General features: G+C 41.5%; 1 protein-coding gene across 1 annotated transcript in view; it reads left to right on the top strand.

The window, feature by feature from the left end:
- The window catches only part of dapk1 (death-associated protein kinase 1), an 85,494-nt gene continuing 61,760 nt past the window's right edge, over positions 1-23,734 (top strand). Inside the window, exons 1-2 of the mRNA XM_041936940.1 lie at positions 1-138; positions 837-1,041. Coding sequence (XP_041792874.1) covers positions 938-1,041 — 104 coding nt within the window. The 5' untranslated portion in view covers positions 1-138; positions 837-937. The remainder of the gene's footprint in view (positions 139-836; positions 1,042-23,734) is intronic.

The raw sequence follows: 23,734 nt of genomic DNA, 5'->3' as shown, positions 1-23,734 counted from the left end.
CTGCCTTACATTGTTAACGTTGATTTCTCCCGTTTAAGCCAGCATTTTGTCTTCCGTGAGCCAAACTGGAGTCACAGGCTCCCGCAAAACGCATGAAATCTCGGCTACATTTGGCAGCGGGACACACACCGGCAAACTGTAAGATACTTTGTGGTGTATTCATAGAATTTGTCTCAGTTTTAGGGTCACGAAAAAGCCAGCAACGCTCGCGCAAAGATATTAGCTAACCTTAATGTTGACGATTCTGAATATTTCACACTGCAGAGGAATACACTGGGGCGAGTCATGGTTTTCATTTAAGGAAACGGTTTGGCTTTTTAAATAAGGTTTTTGGGGTTGTGACTTTTTAGCACTTCGTTAAAACTGGGCAAAACACCTGTCCGGGTCCCCTCCGGGCATTATTTAAAGAAGACAGGCTAGCGATATGACTACTCAGCAGTCATTTTTCTTGCTGGACTGAAAGGAGGAGGAGGAGGCTAGCGTGTTTCCCATGGCTACACCAAGCTTCCACCGGGGTTATTTGCATTCCTAGCCTGCCGGTGGTGGCATAGCTAGGGTTATATTACTATAATCTTAAAAACTGGCAGGTGTTATTGCCCAATAATTCAAACGAGTGCCTGGGAAAATAATAGCGACAGTAGAGATCGGGAGGCAAGATCAGCTCCAGCAGTCGTGACGTCGCCCTGGAGGTGCAGGTTCACTGCTCAGTCACTTTGGTCTCCTTTTGTTGACTGAACGCCCACCTTTCCCCTCAACAGCTGCACTCCCTGTCAAAGTAGAGGTCTGATGTTTTTATTTCTACGTTTTTTATAAATCTTTCTCACTTGGTTTGGAAGCTCTGACATGAGGAGGATCGTTGGCTGCAACCGTGCCCAGACCGGGCGCTGCTGGTAGGGATGGTGCCGCTGTGAAGAGCCGGTGTGCCGTTTCGGAGGACATGCCTGTGGTCGGGGCGAAAGGGAGGAAGTGCCTGGACAACATGACTGTTTTCAACCAGGAAAATGTTGAGGAATTTTATGAAATTGGAGACGAGCTGGGGAGGTAAGTGATCTGTCCTCATTCCTAGTGCGTATGAACTTCCCCTTTTCATGGTAGAGTTGAGAGAAGGAGGGTGGGGAAATATCTTATTTTCATTTCTATATGTAGATGATCGTTATGTTTAGGTACAGCATTTTAACCCATCTATCCAAAGTTCATTTAATAGTCTTAAATAAGTATGTTTTCGTGCCATGCTGCTCCCACAGCTCTGCATTCAGATGGGGTCAGTCCATGAACACAAACACTAATGCACACTCTCAGCAAAGCAAGCAAGCATGCATACTCTGCCTGCGAGTAGTCTGCAGGACATGCATCCCCCCACTGTGAGTGCGTCTGATTAATGCAGTCCATAATGCATCATTGTCAGTGATGAAGAGGTTAGCGTCTGTTACTGTAGCTGCCTCTTCCTGGAGATTTATTGCAGGAGGTGTCTGACAGAATCATTACAGGGAGAGGATTTTCATTGTGGCAGAGCCTGGTTTCATTTCATCCAGACTGTGCTTGGTCAAAGGTGAATGCTTGACGACGATGATAAAGAGGCTGAATTTGATAAGGCAGGGTAGATTCTTCAAAGTTGCGTAAATGACAGAGCAGGGTGGTCACATTAAGGTTGAAGGGTGAGCAATATTCTTGATTTGCTGTGCTGCCCTGTTAAATATGAAACCACAGTGTAAGTCACAGCCTAACTTTATTGCTGCATAGACCAAAAAAAAAAAAAAAAAAAAAAACCAGAACAGAAGCAAGGGCCCATTTATCCCCACAGTGAATTGTGGACACCTTCTCAGATGACTGCCACAAACATGGAAATGGATCCCTGGTTATCAAAGCAGCACATGTACTCTGTGTTGGTAATAATCAACCAGTTGTTTTCTGCTATATAGGGCCTGTCTGCTAACACGGCTTCTCCTTTTAGCGCTCACCTTTCAGCACTGTGGGGGAGAGCTGAAGTTGCTCTTGCTGTTTCACTATGCTACTTTGGTAATAGAGACGATTTGGGAGCTTTGTGTAATGGGATTGAATTTCTGGCTGCAGGTAAAGAGACGGCTATGCGAGTGTGATAGTCTCATTTGGTCGTCGGTCTAACACCAGGATCAATTCTCTATTGTTGTTTGATTAGGAGAGGAAAGATTTTGAACTGGGCTGTCTGCCATCATGGTGTGATAAACATGAATTCTTCAACATTCAGTTTGTTGAAATATCATTAACATTTATTTTAAAAGCATATCAGTTGTCTTATAAAGGCATCCATGGACGTTAGTACTTTGAGTACGGCCCAATGGAGAAAAGCCTAAATTGAGTATTGCACCAGACTGTTCTTAGAAGGATTTCATTCTGTATGAAACAGAAATAATAGGTATGACTTGGGGGGAGCTCAAGGCCATTGCATAATGTGAAAAAGAAATTCAGACCATTTGAGATAGCCTGGTTAATCTACAAAACTCCATAGATACAAGCACAGTTGATATTCAGTATTAGCCTAGTTTTGAAACTACATCTGGTGATATCTACTCATGAACAGAAATGAGTAATCTGTCTGTGGGAGACATGCTTTGCATTGCCTATTAAAGGAATGCACCGTGTCTACAGCTAGAATTAGACTCTGGGCCTCATGCAAGGACCACTCATACAAACACATTTGTTCATAAGCTGCGATTTAAGTGAACATGTTCACCAGTTTTCTCATACTTAAAATGCTCCCTCTGGTTAGCGGCACCTTTTTTAGCATCATTATTCCGCTCACAGTGTCACTATGCTCTAATGACACAAAGCTGATGGCTCTGTTCATATTTTCAAATTGCGCAGGATCTCCGTATGCCACTATAGACAACGCAAATTTTGTTGTGTCACAAACACTTCACATTTGTTAAGTTGAAATGAGACATTAAGTTCATGGCATGCTGTGTTTACGAATCGTTTTTCATGCACAGTAGTGAACTGTGAACTTTGGATGAGCCAGAGTTAGCTTATGATGAAAACTGGTGATTCTGTCTATTCATCGGCTAGATTACATTGGCATGACCTACACTGTAATGCCTTGCATGCTTAAAGACAGAGAGGCTTTTGATGTGACTGTATCCCAGGCCCAGCTCTGGCTAGAATTGGAACGAGGCCCATTGGGTTTGGCAAAGTGGGAAAATGGGAAATCACCCAAGCAGGGACTTTATACTTTCACTGACACTGTCTGCTTTGGTGTGCATGCATTGAAGACCCAAAGGCTGGTGAAGCATCCAACCTGTATCAGTATTAAGCCACAGTGAGCATGCAAGCAGTATAATAGGGGGGAGAGTGTGGAAGAAGCAGTGCAGCTGTAGAATTCAGTAAATACTGCCAGAGGAGATGTCTAGCACTCATTTTTGGGTGTGGTGTGCAGTCTAATCCTGTCTCAGAAGTATGTTTCTAGCCGCTGGAATCACCGGCTAAAGCCTTTCAAGTCTTCACCATCCAGAATAATTTATTCATCATTTATTCATCAGACATGATTTAACCACCTTGTGTCCTGAACCAGTCTTTTTCATCCTTGTCAGTGTGGTGTGTATACTGTATATGTGTGATAACTAGCCAGCAAGCAGGCGACTCGGAGAACTCGGAGAACTGGAAGTATTAGAAATTCAAAACAAACTGTCATTCAGAGAAATGCTGGTTAGCTGTCGAGCCTCCGTGCGATGTGTCAAGTTGTTAATGGCAGAGGTGCACTGAAGCAAGTGTGATAATCCCAGGTAAATGCATCAGTGGTCAAATACTCCCGTTTGAACTGTGTCCAAAAAATGGCCAGTTAGTCTGTATCCTGGCCCCTGATAGAAATTGCCACTGCTGCCAGTCACCTCCAAACCCTTTCTTCTAATAAGTCTGGCACTGGCCACATGTGTGCTCAGTTGATCCGTCTAATTGTCTCACACATTGCCAGAAATTTGTCACTTTGTGCCTGTGATCAGCGGGGAATCACTGAAGACATTGCAGCTACTGGTATCTCAAAGGATCTCTTACTTGATACCTCCTCAAAGTGAAGGTTAAGTGAAGGGAGAAGTATCATTGAAGTTTTTAAGGATGTGAGAGTTTCATATTGGCGATCTGTTGTGATTTGTGGAGAATATACTAAACAAATGAATCGATCATCAGTTGCCTCTCCAATATATCTATATGTAACCAATTTCATGCCAAAGAAAAGTATAGTATAGTAAGTAGTTTCTTTAGAATTTTATTGCCAGGAGTGCTTTTAAAACATCTTTTAAACCATAGTTTGACAGAAAGGCTCTAAACTGAAACCCATGTTTAATTAGATTCTTTTGTGGCCAAGAAACTCTCAGGTGACTTTCCAGTGTTGTTTGGGGGTGGGCGAAATCTGGGACACTGTACAGTCTTTAATCAGGAGTATTTTTCCATAGCTGTTATCAGAAGAGAAACCCCATCAGCTGTAGACGACACTGACTGACTGATGTCTGATCTTTCATATAAGGCTAGTATCAGTCAGGATGTTCGCAAACCATAAGATTGGTCAGACCATAACATTCAGTAATTTAGGATTACCTCACTGGGCTTCTTCTTCAGCAGAATCAAGCAGCATCCAAGTCTGCATGAAGAAGCAGAAGGAGCAGAATTACTGTTTGTGTCATGTGAGTTGAATTTTTGTGTGTGTGTGTGTGTGTGTGTGTGTGTGTGTGTGTGTGTGTGTGTGTGTGTGTGTGTGTGTGTGTGTGTGTGTGTGTGTGTGTGTGTGTGTGTGTGTGTGTGTGTGTGTGTGTGCGCGCGCTTGTTTTTTGCTCCAGTTTCCATGTTGTAATTTGTTTGGCGACTCACTGACTCAGCCACTTTCTGGCTGACTCGGGGAGAGAAAGATGAACTAAGACATTAGCTGACTGTGGAAAGCATTTTGTGTGTGCCTTTCATCTGGCACACACACACAGTTTTACACTTTGCATATTTCTGCAGTGCTCTGCCTCCATCATTAGTGTGTTTTAATTGACCGCTGTGTGGCTCTCTACCAATTGGCCCTCCTTTTGTGTCTATGGTGCGTGTGTGTGTGGGTGGGTGGGTGGGTGTGTGTGTGTGTGGGTCTGTGTGTGCGTGTTGTTCGTGGTTGCCATTCGCAGAGGAGGAGGGGTTGATGTATTTCAGTAAGGATTTTGAAATGCAAATGAACATAAAAAAGCATTAAAATGGGACTGTATTTGGGTTATTCCTCAGCAAAAACCACCCCAAAGACAAATTCTATGAATACAAAATAGGATTATATGGAAGACACTGATGTGGGCTCACATATTAAATGGTGATATAATTCAGAATTCCTTTTTCCCCCTCAAGAAACTGTTAGTCTTCATGCGGACCATTAAAAATAAATCTACTGAATATTCACTACAGCAAACTGTGACATTCTTTTTTTTTTTTTTGAACACACCAGCAGCAGCTGATGCCATGCGAACACTCAGTCAGACTGTGCCCCAGCTACTGACCTAGATTTGCCCCCTACCCTGGGTTACTGGGTGGAGGGGCAGTCTGGGTAGCAGGAGTGGCCTTGATGGGGCCTGCCACTCACTCTCCCACCCTAACCCACCCCCCGCGACCTCAGGGAGCAGCAGCGCTGTCGCATTAATGCAGTGTTGCCAGTTTTTGAGCTGTGAGTCCAGGGATTCTGTTTTTAGTGTAATACTTTCAGGTTATCCTGTCGCTTATTACTAACATTTTATAATAACTAACATACCTGCCCAGTGTTTATCATTGGCATCAGATATGAGGAGAATTTATAGTATGGAAGGATGTCATTGATAAACAGACATGTTTCTTTGGTGTCTGCCTTTCCGTATTTATGTTTTAGTTATTTAGCCGACACACTATTTTACAACACTGAGTGCACTGAGTGCAAAGCACACTCAGCTTCAGTCTGTATTGCCAACATAATCGAGCAGTAGTAAGGAGTGTATGTGTCAGAGAGACATGATGATATTCCTGTGACTTAGAGATCATCATGTAAGAGAGAAGTGCCAGAAAAAGAAAAGTAAGAAAAGAGCTAAGACCAGTATGCAGTTTGTTTTGCTTGAATATGGGTGGAGAAGCAGATTATTGTGTAGATTTCCTGGCAGACAGTATTCCTGCAGTCACATTTTCCTTCTTATCTTGCTGTCTGTACGTGTCTCAAAGGCCAGCCTGTCCATCTTTGCCTGGGTGGCTTAAGCCTTGTGATCATTCCAGTCAGACGTCTTCAAATTGCGGTCAGCTTACGAGTCAAATTGAAATCTGACTCATTTGGGATGTCTTCGAGGAGCATAATGAGTTATTTTCAATTAATCTCTGCAGTCAGTGGAGGATAGTTGGATCCCTGCCAACTGTGTTAGCGGGTGAATGGCAGGGGTGTTACGCTCTATGTGTGTGTATTGGGGTTGGCGGGGGGAGTGTGTCCTGTGTGGTCAATTAGGAGAGATCTGCAGGCAGTCAAGTGTGAAAACTGAGGGCCTATAATCATTGAGGAAAGACAACTTTCCCCTTTTCTGTCTTTCATCCTCCTTGTATTACTTTGGCACTCTTGCTAATACCCTGTCACAAGATCTTCTCCCCTGCAATCAACAGTAATGAGTCTGATGACTGTACATAAGCAAACTGACCCTACTGTACATTTACATGGAGCCTGTTAGTCCACTAATAGTACATAACAGCCCATAATAGTTGAAACTGGTCAGATAATTAATCAGAAAAATTGTGAGAAATGCATTCTGTTTGAAAAGAGTGGTGGAAACATTTTAAATTAGATCCAAAAGCCGTGACTTTGCTAGGTAACGCTCCTTTTGATGTATTATTTTTTGGAATATCTATTCTCTTGTGACACATGCTCACCCACTTAAGTGGAAATCATATCCTTGGAAAGACGCAGCGCTCCACTATATTTACTTTACATTGAAGCAATTTTCAGTGATATGGCACTATAACCTGATTTCATAACTTCAAGCAATGACCAGTTAATAAGGTGATGCTTTTTGTGTTACAAGAAAGTTGAATCAGCTCATTAGTGAATAAATATAGAAAGGGCTGGGTAGTTAGCTAGAGCAGTTATAGCCACAATAACTGCATAGACAAAGAGCATGTGTCATCAAAGAATTGGCTATAAAAATAATCATGGCACCTTGTATAAGGCCAGAACTATGTCTGTAGGATGTTGGATGTGTACTTGTCTGTGTACAGACATCAAACCGTGTGGGTTTGTTATGGGACGTTAAAGACAAAATGTCAAAGTGTTGGTCATCTGTCCACAGTGTTAGGCTTACAGGCGAATTTGCTTGTCAGTGAGTATGTGCAGGTAGTGAAGACATCAAGGTGTGCAGCTTTCATACTAACAGCTGAATTCACTAACACTTCCTCCTGCTGTCCCACACTATTGCTTTGTTTGCCATGTCTTTATTTGATTAGTAACAACAGTATGAACAAGGAAGGACACACTTTCCAGTGTGTCGGCATTCCAAAGTGCATTAATTTTGACACACTGACCATTTCTTTGTTAGAGGTTTTGATCATTTGAAGCACTATCCAAACATCTTCAGCCCTCAGAAGGATTAAAGTTGATTGTATTCTGGAGGTTTAATGTTTGGCTCATGCTTGCCTGGCTGGAGCAGTGCAGACTGAATGACTGATTCTTCAGGCTGTCTGGTTGTTTCAAAAAAACTACAGCAGAGCAAAAGCCTGAGTTTCTTATTTATTGAGCTCATTTAAGCAACAGGATCTGCACTTAGCATTGGGTCTTTGCCAATCCTCAGAAAAGTATTCAGTTTGGGATTAGAATTATTTTATTTTATTTTAACTGCAATGTGCAATCTTTAACATAGTGATGTTGTGGTTAGCTACTGAGATGTTTCTCTGAGAGCCTCACTGCTCAGTTAGATCATAAACGTTTTATTCCCTGTCTTTGTTTTGTACAAGTTTCCAACTTCATTGACAGTAGTTTGGCACTGTCTCATCCACTTAATGGCCAAACAAGGCTGTAAGTGGCCAGTAGTTTCTGTTGGACTTTTGATAAAACATTTTACTGATATGAAAACAAAAGCATGTGGTGTGTACACCGACTTATCTACGCAATATTAAAGGTTTCTCATTTTATTATCAAGGAAAGTTTCTCTCCCCATTGGTGTGAATATTGTTTATATTAGCCAGCCCCACCTTGCTTAAAGAAGTGCTTCTCAGATTGGCCCTGTCTTTTAAATAAGGCAGAAGTAGATTACCCAGTAGTTCCTAAGCTTTGAGGCCCAAACATGGTCCATGCAAGTGCATGAATGCAAATGACGCCTGGCCCGGCAAACACCAACACACGACCTCAGTGAACATACTCAACATGCACTCTTAGGCACTGGTGGAAGTAACAAACCTCAGTCTTCAAGGGAGACACACTGCAGTACACAATGATGCATGAAATCCAACTTGCATAGCTCCAAGTCTGTGCTGGCGTACTTGTGTGGAGCATGTTTGCTGCCTAAATGTCAAAAACACTAATTTATCATGTCTTGTATTAACAGACATACAGATGGAATGGAGGGCTATTACAAAAAAATTAAACCAGTCTTTCTGGTCCCGTCAGTCCTCACACAGTTCCCTACCAAACATTTTCTGTTGCTCGTTTCTAGGTGGATCATTGTTGTCATTCTGAGTTGCCTTGGCAATACTGATACTCATAGTCTGTTATGTTTGGTTTCCTTGAATGTGTTCTCCTTGAGGATCAGCCGTTTGTGTTGGCTGTGATGTGTTTCTGCTTTGAGATCATCAAGAGAAAGGGCAGTGGCCTTCAAACTCTGTTCAGTTTTAATTAACATCAGCAAGGTCAAACTGAAGGAGAGGAAATTCAACTCTGTTAATCTCACAGTCATTGCCACGAATCATAGAGTGCACTCACCATTTGGTATTTGAATGTCATCTTCTGCAGACTTGTCATTTTATACATTGTCTCATAACAGCAGGGTCACATCAGCACATACAGTAACGTCTTTGTGAAACCAACACAACCAGTCTGCGTGCCTGCTGACTTTCCCTGAGTCATGACAGAGTTAACCACCTCGAAACCTGCTGAATGTCAGTTTCACCAGACGTATAGGGGCCCTGTTTTAAAGAGCAAGCACAAAATAAAACAGGAGACGATAGATGGACCAGCTGAAGCACCAGCAGCCCCCCCTCCTCACCTCCTGCCACCATCTCCTTGGTTGTCAGAACAACGGCCTTGCACTTCTCTCAATTTGTATGCACAGCCTGATATCAAGTTGGTTTCTGTATTTGTCTCTGTCTTGCTTAGCCCTTCTGTTACGCTAATTGAGCACATAAGTATCTGCAGAAAAAGCCTGTTCTGAGGGCTGTCTGAGATGTGCTTGATGAAATATCAGATTCAGCTTGAAAAAATGGTGTTGTTGTGGTGGTGGTTTGTAGTGAGCAGTTCAGAGGATCCGAGATGTGCGCTTAATATTATTAGCTGATTTACCTGAAAGATTTTTCTGGTTTTGAGTGAAATATCTCAACAACTGTTGGATTGCTATGCCATTTGGTACAGTCATGTCCACCACAGGATGAATAACCTTTGTGCTCCTCTGACTTTCCCACTTGTGCGATCATCGGGTCAAAGGTTTAATTTGTCAACTACTTTGGTTTATGTCCAAATACCTGCAGGGCTAATGACATTCCTATCAGCCTCAAATGTACTTTGTGTTAAGTGCTAATCAGCAAAACATTTAACGGAAATGGTGAACATAGTAAATACCTGCGAAGCATCAGCATGTTAGTGTTGTCATTGTGAGCTTGTAAGCAGGCTGGTGTTAGCATTTAGCTCATAGCTGTACTGTGCAGAAAGCACAGCCTCACAGAGCTGCCTGTTTGGCTCTTAGTCTTTTAATCTTGTTTTATGTTTTGTGTTTAGACAGCGTTTAACATTTGAGAATTTTGGTTCCTTTTGTTGAAAGCATTTTCAAATTTCTTACAGTGAGGGATCAAAAAGATGAGCATTTTGCTGTTAGCATCATAAGGGGACTAGTTTTTGAAAATTGTCAATAATAATACCCAGGTCAAAGTAGAATAATATTGACCTGGGCAGTCAGTGTTGTTCAGATATGAGAAAAGGTGACCAAATTATTTCACGCTGTGGCTTCATTGTCAGCCGTGTGTGAAATCTGCAGTGATGTGTGCCTCACTCTGACCCTAACCCTCTGTCTGAAAGGATACTAATCAGTCCTGCAGCAATATTTACATGGACTTCAATAAAGATTCAGTTCCCACCGCATCTTCTTCAGCCAAACAAGAATATATATTAGAGATCCCAAATTCTGGTCATTTATGAGTTTATCATTATTTTTTGGCATGGCAATTGTTGGATTTACAGAATACAAATTAGGAACCATTGTAAGGCTTAGAATCTGCATGGAGGATAACTGAGAGCTTCACAGTCCACCAACGCATTCCATTGTTTCAGATTTAATGTTTTTATCAGGCTTTCCTAATTATCTCTGCATGATTAGTTGATTCTCAAGGACCACTGTTAGAGGTTAGAGGCACGGTTATGCCCATTGTTCATGACATTTGTCCAGATCAGTCATTCTAAAACTAACACAGAGATCATTAGAGGGTACAAGGATGGTTATCTTGATACCCATATACTGGGAAGAATGTCTGTGTTCATCCACACCTGTGTTTCTGTAATGACTGATACCAAATCAGATCTGGATCATAATAACAGTGTTCATGGGCTTAAGGAAACTGTTGAGGATCTCTTAGTAGTGAAAATATTTGGAACCATGGTGGCTGTAGATCATAACAACTCTGAAGATGGGAAAGGAAACCTTTCACCTCTCTTTACCTCTAAGCACAATGTATCCATTGTTGGCGCTCCCTTAAAACCTTGGAGCTGGGGGAGGTGAATGACATTCCTCTGACATGCTGAATGGCTTTTCACTGTGGCTATGAGACAAGGGCAAACACTGCCTGCCGCTCATTTAGCTTTCTGTCAGTAATATGTCTGTCAGTGCTGTCGCTTATAGTTTTTGAAATTGCAACTGTGACTTCTCCCTTCTGAGTTAGCATTTGGCTGCTAGGCCATCTATTTAGACCTGTAGAGAGAGCGGAGGTCACAGCTGCTGGAGGTCTTTACAACAATATTTAGATTTCAAATGAATCACTTTTAATCTCTATCTTAAAAAAATGGTGTTTTTAGCTAAGGATGCACTAACACTACTTTTTGTCAGACCAAGAACAAGTACAATACTTACATTTGTGTACTTACTGATACAGAATACCAATGTAAGGATATCTTTGCAATTCTGACATGCTCAGAGACACCGACACGCACCCACACACACACACACACACACACACACACACACACACACACATATTTTACCTTGGATTGAGTACAGTTGCAATGCAGTCAAGTGGGGTTTTTTCTCTGTCAGTAAAGCGTCTTTCGACGGCCTCATCTGTTTCTTTAGTTGAAAGTGTCCCAAGAATGGTCACGACAGGAATCACATCTAATGCCAAAGCATCGGATCAGCTCACTTTTCAGGTTAACTCCTCAAATGGTGTCAAGTGCCCACTGGTGAGCGGTGAGATTGTCGGGGATCTCATATTCAGACCCAAATATTCCCAGAGCTGAGAGGCTGTATGGCCAAGCAATTGGCATTTTTGCTGAAGAAATGGCTAAAACAATTAATGGATTATCAAACTAGTTACAGAGAAATTGTCAGTCGATTGATGACTAATCATTTTATATTAACCCTGCCATGCTTTTTTTTGGGGAGTGGGCTGTCCATTCCTAAAGGACTGCCATAGGATTGCTCGCTTTGTTTCTGTGACGTTCTTTGTGTTTTCCCTATCAGCGCTTCTCATTTCTCATACTGCGCCAATATGTGGTTGTTTAATCGGAACTGAGGTCTCCAAAGATAGTTCAAGCGCAGTTTAGCCAACCAGAAACTAGTCGCGTCCATGGACGTGGCGTTATTAATATCAGATAACTTGAATAGGGTTTGGGCTCAGAAAAAAACTCCTTCAGGACATCCTGGAAAAATCTATGTCTGTACACAAACACTCTCACACATAGTCTTTTACTGCCACCCAGGATTATCTACCACACTCTTCCTTCCTCCATGCAATGCTGGTTCCTCTTCTCTGTCTCTGAATCCTGTTGCTGTGGTTACCCTTCCGCTATACACAATGGCATGGTGGTTGCATAATGTTTTTCTGCCGGTGCAGTTTGTGGCCCACACTACAGCTGAGTGGGCAGGGAGCACTCCGAGCCGCCCTCCCACACTTCGCTACATGCTAATGAAAAGCTTGGCCTCACCAGGGAGTTTTCACACTGAATCTTCTCGGACAGCAGAGAACCTCAGAGCCTGCGGTTGCTGCGCTGCTGCAAAGGCGATGTCCTTTTGACTTCCCTGTCACTGGGTGAACTGCACAGGAGTGGCAATTAAATTGATATTGTTGTATGAACTTGGCGAGACTTAACTGGCTATAAAGATTTGAAAACTGACAAAACAGTCTCCAGCAGTGTAGCGACACATTAAAGGTCCATGACTGAGTTGCTTGAGTGACGTGTCTCGGCTGTGCAGACGTTGCAGATGCTTGATTTTTGTGTGCTCACTATTCCCTTGTGGGATAGCAGGACCAGCATCTAAATAATGATTCGTATGTTGCACTTACATGATAATGTATTAATCATTTACCATGTAAACTCCATCAGACAGACACAATGCAGCAACTTTTCAGTACAAAACCTAAAGACATTCAGTTAAACAAAGAAAAGCAGCAAATCCTCACAATTGAGAAGCTGGAGCTAATGAATATAGATGGTGATTAAAGTTCTGTTGATCAGCTAATCAATTAATTATAGTCTTAACTTTGTCTCAACTGCACGTTGAATGACTGTTTTTAAAAAGTTTCTGTCAGAGGTCTGTTTTGTGGAGCACAGAATGGAAGGTATCACAGACCACTGTTTATATGACTTGTCAGCAGTATGTAATTTCTGTTCTGTTTTTTATCTGCTCTCTCATCTACACTAACCATTTCCTTTAGCACAGAAACACCCAAGAACTGTCAAATGTCGAGAAAGTGCTGAGAGCTGTATCATCTCCAGTTCTGTGGGGAATCTGGGCACTGACAAAAGATGGCGTGCAGTGCCCTGGGACTTAATTCATCCCATATGAGCCAAAGACAATTTAATTAACTAGAGAAGCAGAACTGTAATGGTAGTGACCAGGCACCTCGCACAAAAGCAGATATTGTTGGTTTCTTTTCATGTGATAGATGTGGATGAGAAATGACCCGAATTCTCACTGAGCTTTATTGGTGAAAAATGCTCATGCGGTTGGTAAAGTGGGATTGATTGAGTTGTTTAAGAATTCAGTTGAAAACAAGGAAGGGTCCAGATATCTGAGTTTAAAAACCTTTGCAAAGATGTTCATGGGAAGTTAGCAAGACCGTGAGTAACTGGGGAAATGTGATGCACATTTAAGTGAAGCCATTTCCCACTTTCACAGTAATGCTGTTCTCCTTCCCTCACTCTCACTCTCAGGGTTGGCAAACATTTTGGCAGAGAGATGCAGCAAAGATGAGTTTTATCCTCATGCAGTATTAATCTCTGATTTGAAATGCATAATACACCATTGCACAGCACATTCCGTGTTAATCAGAAAGTTGTTTTTCTTTGGGTTGTTATCCAAAACACTTGGCAGTTCTGTTAAACGTTAGGTTTGTTACCAAATCCATAAATGCAGACAACCACTTCGTTTTCCGAGCTTGACTGTGTTGCTTCTTGTGCAAGTATGGAATAACTTGATGAGTCAATGTAATTCCCTGCAAAGTGAAAAAGCAACAAGGTAATGAAGAGCTGATGGACTGGTTGGCCTCAGTCTCTTAGTGCTAATTGAAGGGGAGTACATAATGCGTTTCCCTTTATGCCAATGAACATTCATTACTGTTTCACTTGTGCTCCCCCATTTGTTTAAGTTGTAGTATATATGAGTATTCATATTATTCATTCACAGTTCTGTTTCACATTGTTGGGCATGTATAAAAACGTTAAAACACCACTTCATTTCATCATAATATTTACAGTTTCTGTCCTTCACCAAATAAAACTGTCTTTTCCAGTGAGCCAGTGGTAAGCAGTAGTGAGGTCGCTAATTTTCTTTGGAACACATATTGATTTGCTGAGACTGTTGTTGGAGTATTGCAAACTTAGTGTGTGTGGGCACATTCAAGCACCTCAGCCTGAGAGAAGCTAAGTAAACACAGTGCAGGCAGTTGAAAGAGAGGTTACATACTGTTGTTATTATACTATATATATAATACTTGTATCTCCTTGTTATTCCGCTCGTCAAGGATTCTGGCCTTTAACAAACTGTAGAGTAATATTATAACAAATTTGCAATATTAACTCCTGAAGGATGTTGTAATTGGTCTGATCAGTTGCAAAATGTGCATCCCACTCACTTAACCAGGATTTACTGTGTGATTTCGTCTTTCTGAGACCTACAAATATCCAGCTGCGCTTGACCACTCTTTCCCAGCGGCCACTGACATGGTGGTGACTGATCCCATCAGCCAATCACTGGGCTGCATAAAAGCTGCTTTGTCACAAAGATGACACGGATTGAGACTCATTCCAGATTATAGCACCTCTCTTTTTATCTGATGGCTGCTTTATCCAACCTGAAACTTAGACATGTATTTAATGGCATCAAATCCTTTCCAGTACACCATCTATCATCACAATCATGGGGGATTGTGGGATAACCACAGTGAGATGCCAAAAAAAAAAAAAAGCTGAAGACAGTTTCTTTATTTGTTCAATATTCTGCCCAAAAATATTTTATTAGTATTGATGGTAGAATTTGGTGACATAGGATATGTTGATGGGTGTTCTTTATGCTCGTGCCTTAATTCTTGTCTCCTTTGGAGAGGTTAAAGCCACTGTAATCGCTGTTTATATATAATGTATCAAATGGCAATGGGAAAACAATGTAAAAGGGGTTGCTTGTAATGATTAACCTACAGAGAAGTATCACCTGAAACTATTTCTTCCCCCAGATTTACAAAGTTTTATAGTGAGTATAGTGAGCTCTCAGCCAAACTTTACTCTCTTGGTTCACTCTCACAGCTCTCATATTGTCATTTTCGGCTGCAGCAAGCAGCTGTTTCCAGAGAAAAAAACCCACCGAAAACCTGAAAACCCACTGTTCATGCACCACCAAGTGGCTGAGCAGTTAATGAGTAGGATATTTCTCTCAGGAGTTAGAGCCCAAAAAGAGACAAGAGAGTGAATATTGAACTTAAAGTCACCATGTGGCCAGAACCACAATTCCAAATGACTGCTGGATGTGTAAATAGACTACTTTTTGCTAACAAGTTTGCCATGCTTAAAAGAATGGTGATTGGTCGGTGTTGTGCTCACCATCTGTTACTGCTGCTCCCAAATGGCACGAATAATCAATTATTGCAGGTGATGTGAGTTCATATCATGTGACTTGTAGTTTGTTATGCTTCTCACTGGGCAACATAAACCAAAATGAACAAAATACAAAAAAAGAAAAAAAGCAAGGAAAAGAAAAAAAAAAAGCAAGCTCACCAAAGCAGACGAACTGTGTTCCCACTTGTGTGTCATCCTCCATCAGTCCATGTGCATCAGTATCAGATTGGACAGAGCAGCATTGTGTGTGAGGTGTTTGCCTTCCTGGAACGCTGCTATCCTGCCTGCTATTGTACTTAACACTTTGCAGCTTTTCAGCACCCTCTCCTATTTCACAGTAGTAGTACACAGAGCCAATCAATAGCTGGCTCACAGTAGTGGAAGGGAGATGATACACAGTGTAGTACTGGCCGTTATAGCACAAGGACAGCGTTTCTTATCCTTGAATGATAAATCAAATGTTCGTACCTTGAAAATGCTGTTCATTTTAGAAATTTTATTGTCTTAATATATGTGATTTTTCATCCGTATCTCTGAGCACATCATGAGCCAATGTCATGAAGACGTCTTTTGATTTCATTTTTCACTGTTTTGTCACATTATGTAGAGTAACTGATGAATTGATTTCTCAAAAAGTAACTGTAAAAATTGACAGATTAACCAAATAATCATTATTTGTAGGCCAAGTTACAGACCAGGAAGTCGCATCTGAATTCTTGAACTGGTTGTGTTGCCCTCTAAAACAAAAGTAGGTATGCTGCTACAGAATAACAAGGAAAATGAAACAGAAATGAATTGTGCTTGATTCTTAATTGTGTTGTTTTATCTTGTTCCTGCTGTGCAGTTGGAGTAAGTGTTTGTACATGCTGTTGGTGCTGTTAAATTGTCAGCAGTCTCCCAAATTTAAAAGCTGTTCTCGTGAAGTAGAACAGCAGTCAGCTGCTGATTTTTATGTGACATTGAGGACATGCAAAATTTGGAGATGAAATCATGAGCTTTTTTGGCAAAATTGCCTGTCAGCAGCCAGTTACATTGTTCTTGTACTAGATCTCCTTCTTTAGAGCCAGCAATGAGTCATCTTTAATCAATGAAGTGACAGCTGTATGGAGATATAGTTGCTAGCAGCGTAGGTAATTGCTTTGGAAAATTACTGATGTCGTTGTTTTGGCTTGGCAGTTACTATAACTGAAGTGGGAAGCTCCAAGATGCAAGCGTTATAGAGCATTAGCTCACAGAAACATAGCACGGTGTTTAATACTGTGCAGACTATCTGTTGCAAGTAGGCTTTTATCTTATCCCTATACATTGTGACGGTCTTAAAATGTCATAATATACATTGCATTATACTCCCACGAGTGTAAGCTCTATTTAACAGGCTGTGATGTATAGATGGATTATGGCGGGATTGAGGCTAAAGATTAGAAGGGTGAGTATCATAGTCTGCTTTTCCAGTCCAGTATGCCGAGGAATTACTTGCATATTAAATTAAATGATTTACATGCAATGCTCCAGACGCGCATAAGCTTGATGCCGGAGAGGGCTTGCCCATGCGCCGTTTGGCTAGAAAAACATGCTTCTGTTGGTAAAACACCAGGTTATTCTGTGCATTTTTGTATTTGGAGTGCACATGCATAGAGTTATCAGTGAGATTTCCCCCTGCATCTGAGATCCTAAAGCCAGCTGGAGCATGTGCTGAAATCAACTCTCCAGCAGGGAAAATACAGATTTTCTAGGCAGGTGTGTGTGTGTGCCTGTGTCTCTGTGTCTCTGTGTGTGTGTGTGTGTGTGTGTGTGTGTGTGTGTGTGTGAGTGTGTGTGAGTGTGTGTGCGTGTGTGTGCGTGTGCGTGTGCGTGTTCGCGTGTGTGTGTGTGTGAAAAAGTAGCTGTACATGTGTCATCTTCAGCTGCTGTCAGCCCAAGCTGTGCCAGACATCTTGCGCTGATGATCACCTCATTCTCACTGAGGAAGCTGCCTTTTTGACACAACCCCGTGTCTACCTCTAAAGATAAAGTAATCCTGTGTCACAGATAAATAAGGAATGCTCATTTTACACATCCGATATTTCATCAAAGCGCAACAATGACAATAAGACACAAGACGTTGTGAGTGTGTGTGTCTGCCAGATTTAATTCTGACCAAACAGTTAGCTGAAGGTAAAGCTATTTCTTACTGTCTACTTGAGGTGTCATAACCAGTGTTAGCTGGTGTAGTCAACAAATGCTTCCTCAATACTTTAGTGGTAAAGGAAATGACAAGTCATTCTAAAATTATTATTGTGGTTGATGACCTCTAGGAGAAAGTCCTTGTCAAGCTGTTATACATAAAATAAACTTGAAGAGATAATCTTATTGCTCCTATATTGTGTTGTAAACACAGTAGTGGAAGGGCATATATTGTTGTATGCTTGACATTCTGTACATGAGAAGCTCAGATTGGTATTAATTATTTGAAGCATTTAAATCTGTGATCAACACTACATGCACAATTTATTATTTTAGCAATGAATCTTGCTACTTCCATTTTGTTTTTTTTTTCTAGTCCATTAAGTCACCATTCAGAGCATCCTTGGGTGGCAAGTAAACTTCCAGTTAGAGGTGTCCCAGTCCCATCCTTAGGATCGGTATCTGGCCCAGTCTGGCATATTTTAATGGATCAATAAACCAGATAAAGTGCTCTGCAGCTCTACTGTGCTTTGCTCACTGCAACCTTAATGTTACAGCGCCACTCACCTTTACAGCAACCAGGTTTTGCAGTGTGCACAAAGCTATTTGGGAGCAGTGATGCAGGGTAGGTAGGGTTGGCAAAATGCACAGATTCAAGATTGGATCCTAACAGCTCTTATATCTCTCCTCTCTCTTTCTTATTAACAAAGAGCAGTGTACAAAACATTCAGGTAGCAGCTTCCCATTTTCAGCAAGTGCTGACCAATGACGCCGGCTGCAGGTCATATCAGCTGTCTTAATGAACGTTACCTTTTTGAGTCGCTTGATAATGGGACAAAATTAAACTTGGCTGTTGTCTGGTTAAAGTGCTGTCTGTAATCTGACATCTGTTCTCAGCCAAAGATTGTGTGTGAGGAAAGAAAGATGTACAGTCCTGAGTGGATCTGTAGTTCCAACAACTCGAGTGATATGTCTTTTCTGTAAGCTACATTTTATAGGTTATTCTACCTGTTCATATCATGTCTACAGTTTACCCTTTTGAACTAAATGGCTTTGAACCAAGGCCGCCAGTATTTGGATCAGTAAGTTCATGAAAAAGGGCGTGAGCCAAATTTGATAGGTCTTTAGGTTATTTTTCTTTTCTCTATTTTGTGATCTTTTATCTCAAAATTATGCATCAGCAGTTACTGCATGCTAGTAAAGAGCTTCAGCTGGGTCTGCCTCTGGGTGTGTCTGTATTTCCCATGGGGGTTTACGCAGTAAAAATATAGACGTAGTCATGTAGAAAACATCTACAGCTGCTTGTTCTATCTCGACTGTTTTATGTGGTACACGTTGTGCACTGAGCAACTTCGTGTTGTGTTATATTGTGCCGTGTTGTGTGGTTGTTAGCATCAGATTTATTCCTCACCATGCCCACTCATACTTCACTGATTTTTGTTTACAAGGCCTTTCTGCTGCTCATTACTGCTGCACATTGTTCTTTCCTGCGCTGCTTCATCTTGAAAAGGCCAGACTCCCAGTCAGAGCAGCAACCTCCAACATCAACCAGTCATCCAGGCGAGGCTGCACTAATTTGACAGCTCACCACTGTCCAGTGGTCTTCTTATTGAGTGGACACAAGACAAGAAAGTAAAGCAGCAAATCCTTGGAATTTGGGCTTGAAAAATGACATACATGCATTTATTTTATTTTTTTTAGGCAGTTACCATTGGCTAACTTACTGCCCACACCTTAGGAGATCCATAGACCCAACTATTGGTTAATGAAATTCGTTGCCAGATATCTTTATAACCAATTTTAATCTATTAGTTACTTGATTCAACATCTGAAGTGTGAAGAAGTCTTGAAAGGCGTTCAACCATTAGTGCTGTTAAGTCAAGGCCTGTCTGCAGCGAGAGCTTTGAAGCAACACTTTAAAATGTCGGAAATTGAATTTGCCATGCTTGCTTTGACTGACCTGATGCTCTTAGCCTGGCAACTGTATGGCTGTTTGCACGTAAATTGACTGAGAGCAGGTCTGTTTTAAGAAGCAGAGTCAGTTGCAGTGCTTCCATGTGTGCACATTCAACAGGCAGGTCTGTGTACAGTAAACCTGAGATATCAGTTGATGAATGTGGAGTACTCCACTGTGTCTGTCATAGAGACCTGCTGCATTGAGGGTAAAGAGAAGCATGCAGCAATAAATCTGTTAACCGCTGCAGTATCTTTCCACAGATAAACTGTCCAGCCAGCGCTGTTAGGTAATGCAAGGTTTTGCAAGGCATTGCTACACACCCAGGGAGCTCTGATAGACACAAACAAACCTTTCCCAACCAGCTCCTTTCCTATCCTCCCCTCCCCTCCAGTTGCTTTGGAGAAACAAGTAGGCCAAAAGTGGGTAGCCTTGTCTGTGCTTTAAGAACAACAAAGGGAACGGAGCAATTTGATCCTGCAGACTATCTGGGGTTTTGCACTGCACAGGGTTGAGGGGGAGAGCTGCTCTTGAAAAACAGCCTCCCTGCCTCTGCTTGTCAGTGATTCACAGGAAGGGTTTTTCTTCTCTGGCTTCTCATTATTTCTGTCCCATCTTTGCGCTTATTCAGCAGCAAGTCAGTGCTCTCCCTCAACATCCCTAGAGGATGAGAGGGATTTCCCAGCTAGCGTGTGCCAGTGTATAAAGGATCGTACAGGGGGAATCCTCCACATTGACTCCTGTTAACTTAAAGATTTTTTAGAACCAAGTCTCAGCTCTCAGAGCTCTACCAGGGAAAGGGTGTTTGATTTTCAAGGCAGGTTTTAGTTTCCTTCCACTACCTCACCAAGGGAAGAGAGCTCAGTTGAACCACTGCCATTTTCCCCTTGTTTGTGTGTATGTGCAGCTGGTGTTGTTAACGAAGGGTGGGCTCACCTTCCCCTCTGTGTTTGTGTGTGTACAGTGGGAGAGATTGGGACATAACAGCCTGATTCCCACAGGCGACATGCCATCACTCTAAACATCTAGTTAATTTCCTGATGCATGTTTTAGCTCTCTTATTGTTACCTGTTAGCAGTGTCTCTTGTTATAGGGCAGAATGTTTCTTAATAACAGGGTGAACCAGTATTTATTTCTTCTCAACCATCACAAATGTGGACTAATGCTGATTCACTCGTGTTAACATTTGCCAACAAATTATCTGCAACTGTAAATAAAACTTGACAAAACTTGATTTGAATTCCCCAAAACCACTTTGCTGTATAGCTCAGTAGAGACAAGGCAGTGCATGGTAAACATCAGTACACTGGTGTTGGTGAGTGTTGTCAAACCCTCAACACACATAAATTATTGTATTATCAGCTACACAATGATTTCGTCACCCTGATTTTTCATTTCAGAGTCTCGATGTTCACCCCGTCCCTGAGCTGTGTTACTCTAACTGACCACAAAGTAATGGCATTGAGGCTGAGTCTGGGCTGTGTGTTTCTCAACCTTAGATATGTGGCTCCTACTCAACTTCCCCCATCATGAAGCAATCCTCCAGAGTCACTGTCATGCTTCGCTGCAGTGTTTGTCAGAGCAAGTCCAAGCTGACACCCAACAGGTGTTTTAACATAATAGTCCATGTAATAAAGTCGTATAACAAGTATACTCAGTATCCATTAATGTAGTTTGTTTTTCTCCTTTGGTAACAGTAGTTTGAGATCTAAAAAGTTATGGGAAATTTGACAACATTAATGTCAAGCATGACATGAACTTGGCAATTCACAAAATTCTGAACAGATAGTTGGATGTAGCTGCATTGAACAGTGAACTTTTCAGTGTATTTTGTAATTGAATTTGGGGTGTTGTGAATTGGCCTGAATTGATATGCACAAGGCTTCACATGTCATTGTCAGGGAGCATAAGAGCACTTACGAAATATCACACAGAATATTTTCACGTGTGTGCAATGATTCATTTAATTGTGCACAGGACTTTTCAGTGTGCTGAACACTGGAGTCAAACAGTCTTACATTTCTCATACAAGCTCTTCATTCATCATGATCCATTCCCTTCAGTCCAGATGCATCTGGCACATGTATGTACATTGAAGTTGATCCCTGAAGAATTGAATAAAACTATCATAAGGATTCAAGAGTGCTGCACTGACTGTACGAATACATGTGAAAAAATAACATCGAGTGTCAGAGGATGTCTCCCAAACTGCACAGATGGTGTATAATCAAGAACAGGAAATCAGTTGTGTTTTCCTTCTCATCTTCAGCATTATTTTCACACCAGGTCCCACGGCTTCACAGATTACACTTTTCCTCTGCATGAACTTTCAGCAGTGGAAAGTTTGACAGCGCAAGAACGAGTTGAAGGATGTTCTGAGCAAACTGCTTGCTTTTGTTGGGATTCTGGTTTCTTACTGTTGGCATTTTAGTTGATTAGATGCCAACATAGTTTGCCTTTTACACTTTTCCAGTTTCAGTGGTTAGCAGTTCATGTTGAGCTGTTGAACTTCCAGTTCACTTTCTGTGCACTTGAATCTGTGTTTGTCTGGAAAAGCGACAAATAAGGAGACACATTTTATGCACATTTTTATGCGTCTTTGCAACGTACACAACGCTTTTTTTCCCTTGTAGGCCGAACATATAATCATTCGCCAAAAGCATTGGCATCGCCATAGCTGTCTAAACTTTGCCTTTACAGGTGTTTAGTCATTTCAATACAGATTGTGGAGTCCTGTGTGTCTATTTATATTATTGCATATGCACAGTGTGAGCAACAACCACCTTTAATGTCTTCTCAATTTCTCTGGTAGAAACAGGTCAAATCCTGCCATATCTGTCCCCTCTGTCCACACGAAGGAGGCCTGAATGACAGCAGCGGGAACCACAATAGTGTGAAGCCAATTTCAAAGGGGGTGGAAGTGTCATTAGCATGAGAAAGCCCTCATCCTCAGCTCTCTCTTCCTCTTCACATTGTCTGCTTCTTGTCTCTGGCTCACTCACTTCCTTAAAAAGACATCATTTCCTTTAGTTTTACTGTAGTTCAGTTTGTCAGCAAACAATTTTTCAACCGTCATCACATTGCTTCTCTAAAAAAGATTTCGCTGTGGTTGATTATAATATTGTTGATTATGCTTTATATGTCTTCGACCTCCATGGCTGATAACTTTTTGTGGCCTAATTTTGTGTTACAGTATTGAAAGTTGTTTAATACAAGTGTCAACAACAGACAACTCCTTCCATCTCATTTCATTATTGATTTTTCTCCATGAATTGATCAATTGTTTAATCTATACAAAGTGAATTTCCCAGAACCCAAATCACTGCGATCAATGGATTCACACATGGAATTGGATAAAATGTGTGTGGTGGTTTTAGGTTTGTTAACTGTTGCAAAGTAGCACCACTGACCAGTTGTACAACTCTGTAGTTCTATTTTGAGGAAACAGAACTAGAGATGGAGAAAGCTATCACAATAGCTGTGTTGTACTGTCCAATTGCACTGTAACCCTATTCTGCTGAATGAGGAGCACTGCCAATAGAAATACCCTGTTACTGTCCATCACAACCACCTGCATCACCAACCCTCAGCGCCAGCTATTTTGCAATGAATGCACAAATGCATTTTGTTGTGCCATTTTCAGGGCACTTAGAGTAAGTGGAGTAAATCATTGACCATGTTTGCTGAGCAAACTCAAAGACCAGGAAGAAGAGATTCAACCATGTGGAGCTGGTCTAGGGCTGTTGTCATTATCAATTATTAATCTGCATATCATTTACTTTATTAATCATTTGGTTTGTAAAATGTTTGCAAATAATGAAAAATGCCCATGACGATTTCCTAAAGCCCAAGACGTGTCGTCAGACAGTTTGTTTTGTCTGACTATCAGAACAGATATTCAGTCTCTGATCACACAATCCGCAAATCTTCACTTTTAAGATGCTGTAGCCATGATATATTTGACATTGTTGTTTTAAAAGATCGACGGATTGATTAACAGCATCCTTAGAAACCACTGATCGGCCCACGGGATGCAATACAAACACAGGTCAGAAAAGGGTGACTTTTTTTTTTGATGCTCCCTGAGGAAGTCTGCTGTTCCCTTATTTCTTTTTTCCTTTCAAGCTCCTCTGCAGCTGGCAGTGTCCTCGTCTGGATCCTGCATTCAC

The sequence above is a fragment of the Chelmon rostratus genome, chromosome 5, assembly GCF_017976325.1.
Source record: "Chelmon rostratus isolate fCheRos1 chromosome 5, fCheRos1.pri, whole genome shotgun sequence".
NCBI lineage: Eukaryota > Metazoa > Chordata > Actinopteri > Chaetodontiformes > Chaetodontidae > Chelmon > Chelmon rostratus.
The sequence above is the reverse complement of the archived record's forward strand: the minus strand, read 5'-3'. Positions and strand labels throughout refer to the sequence as shown.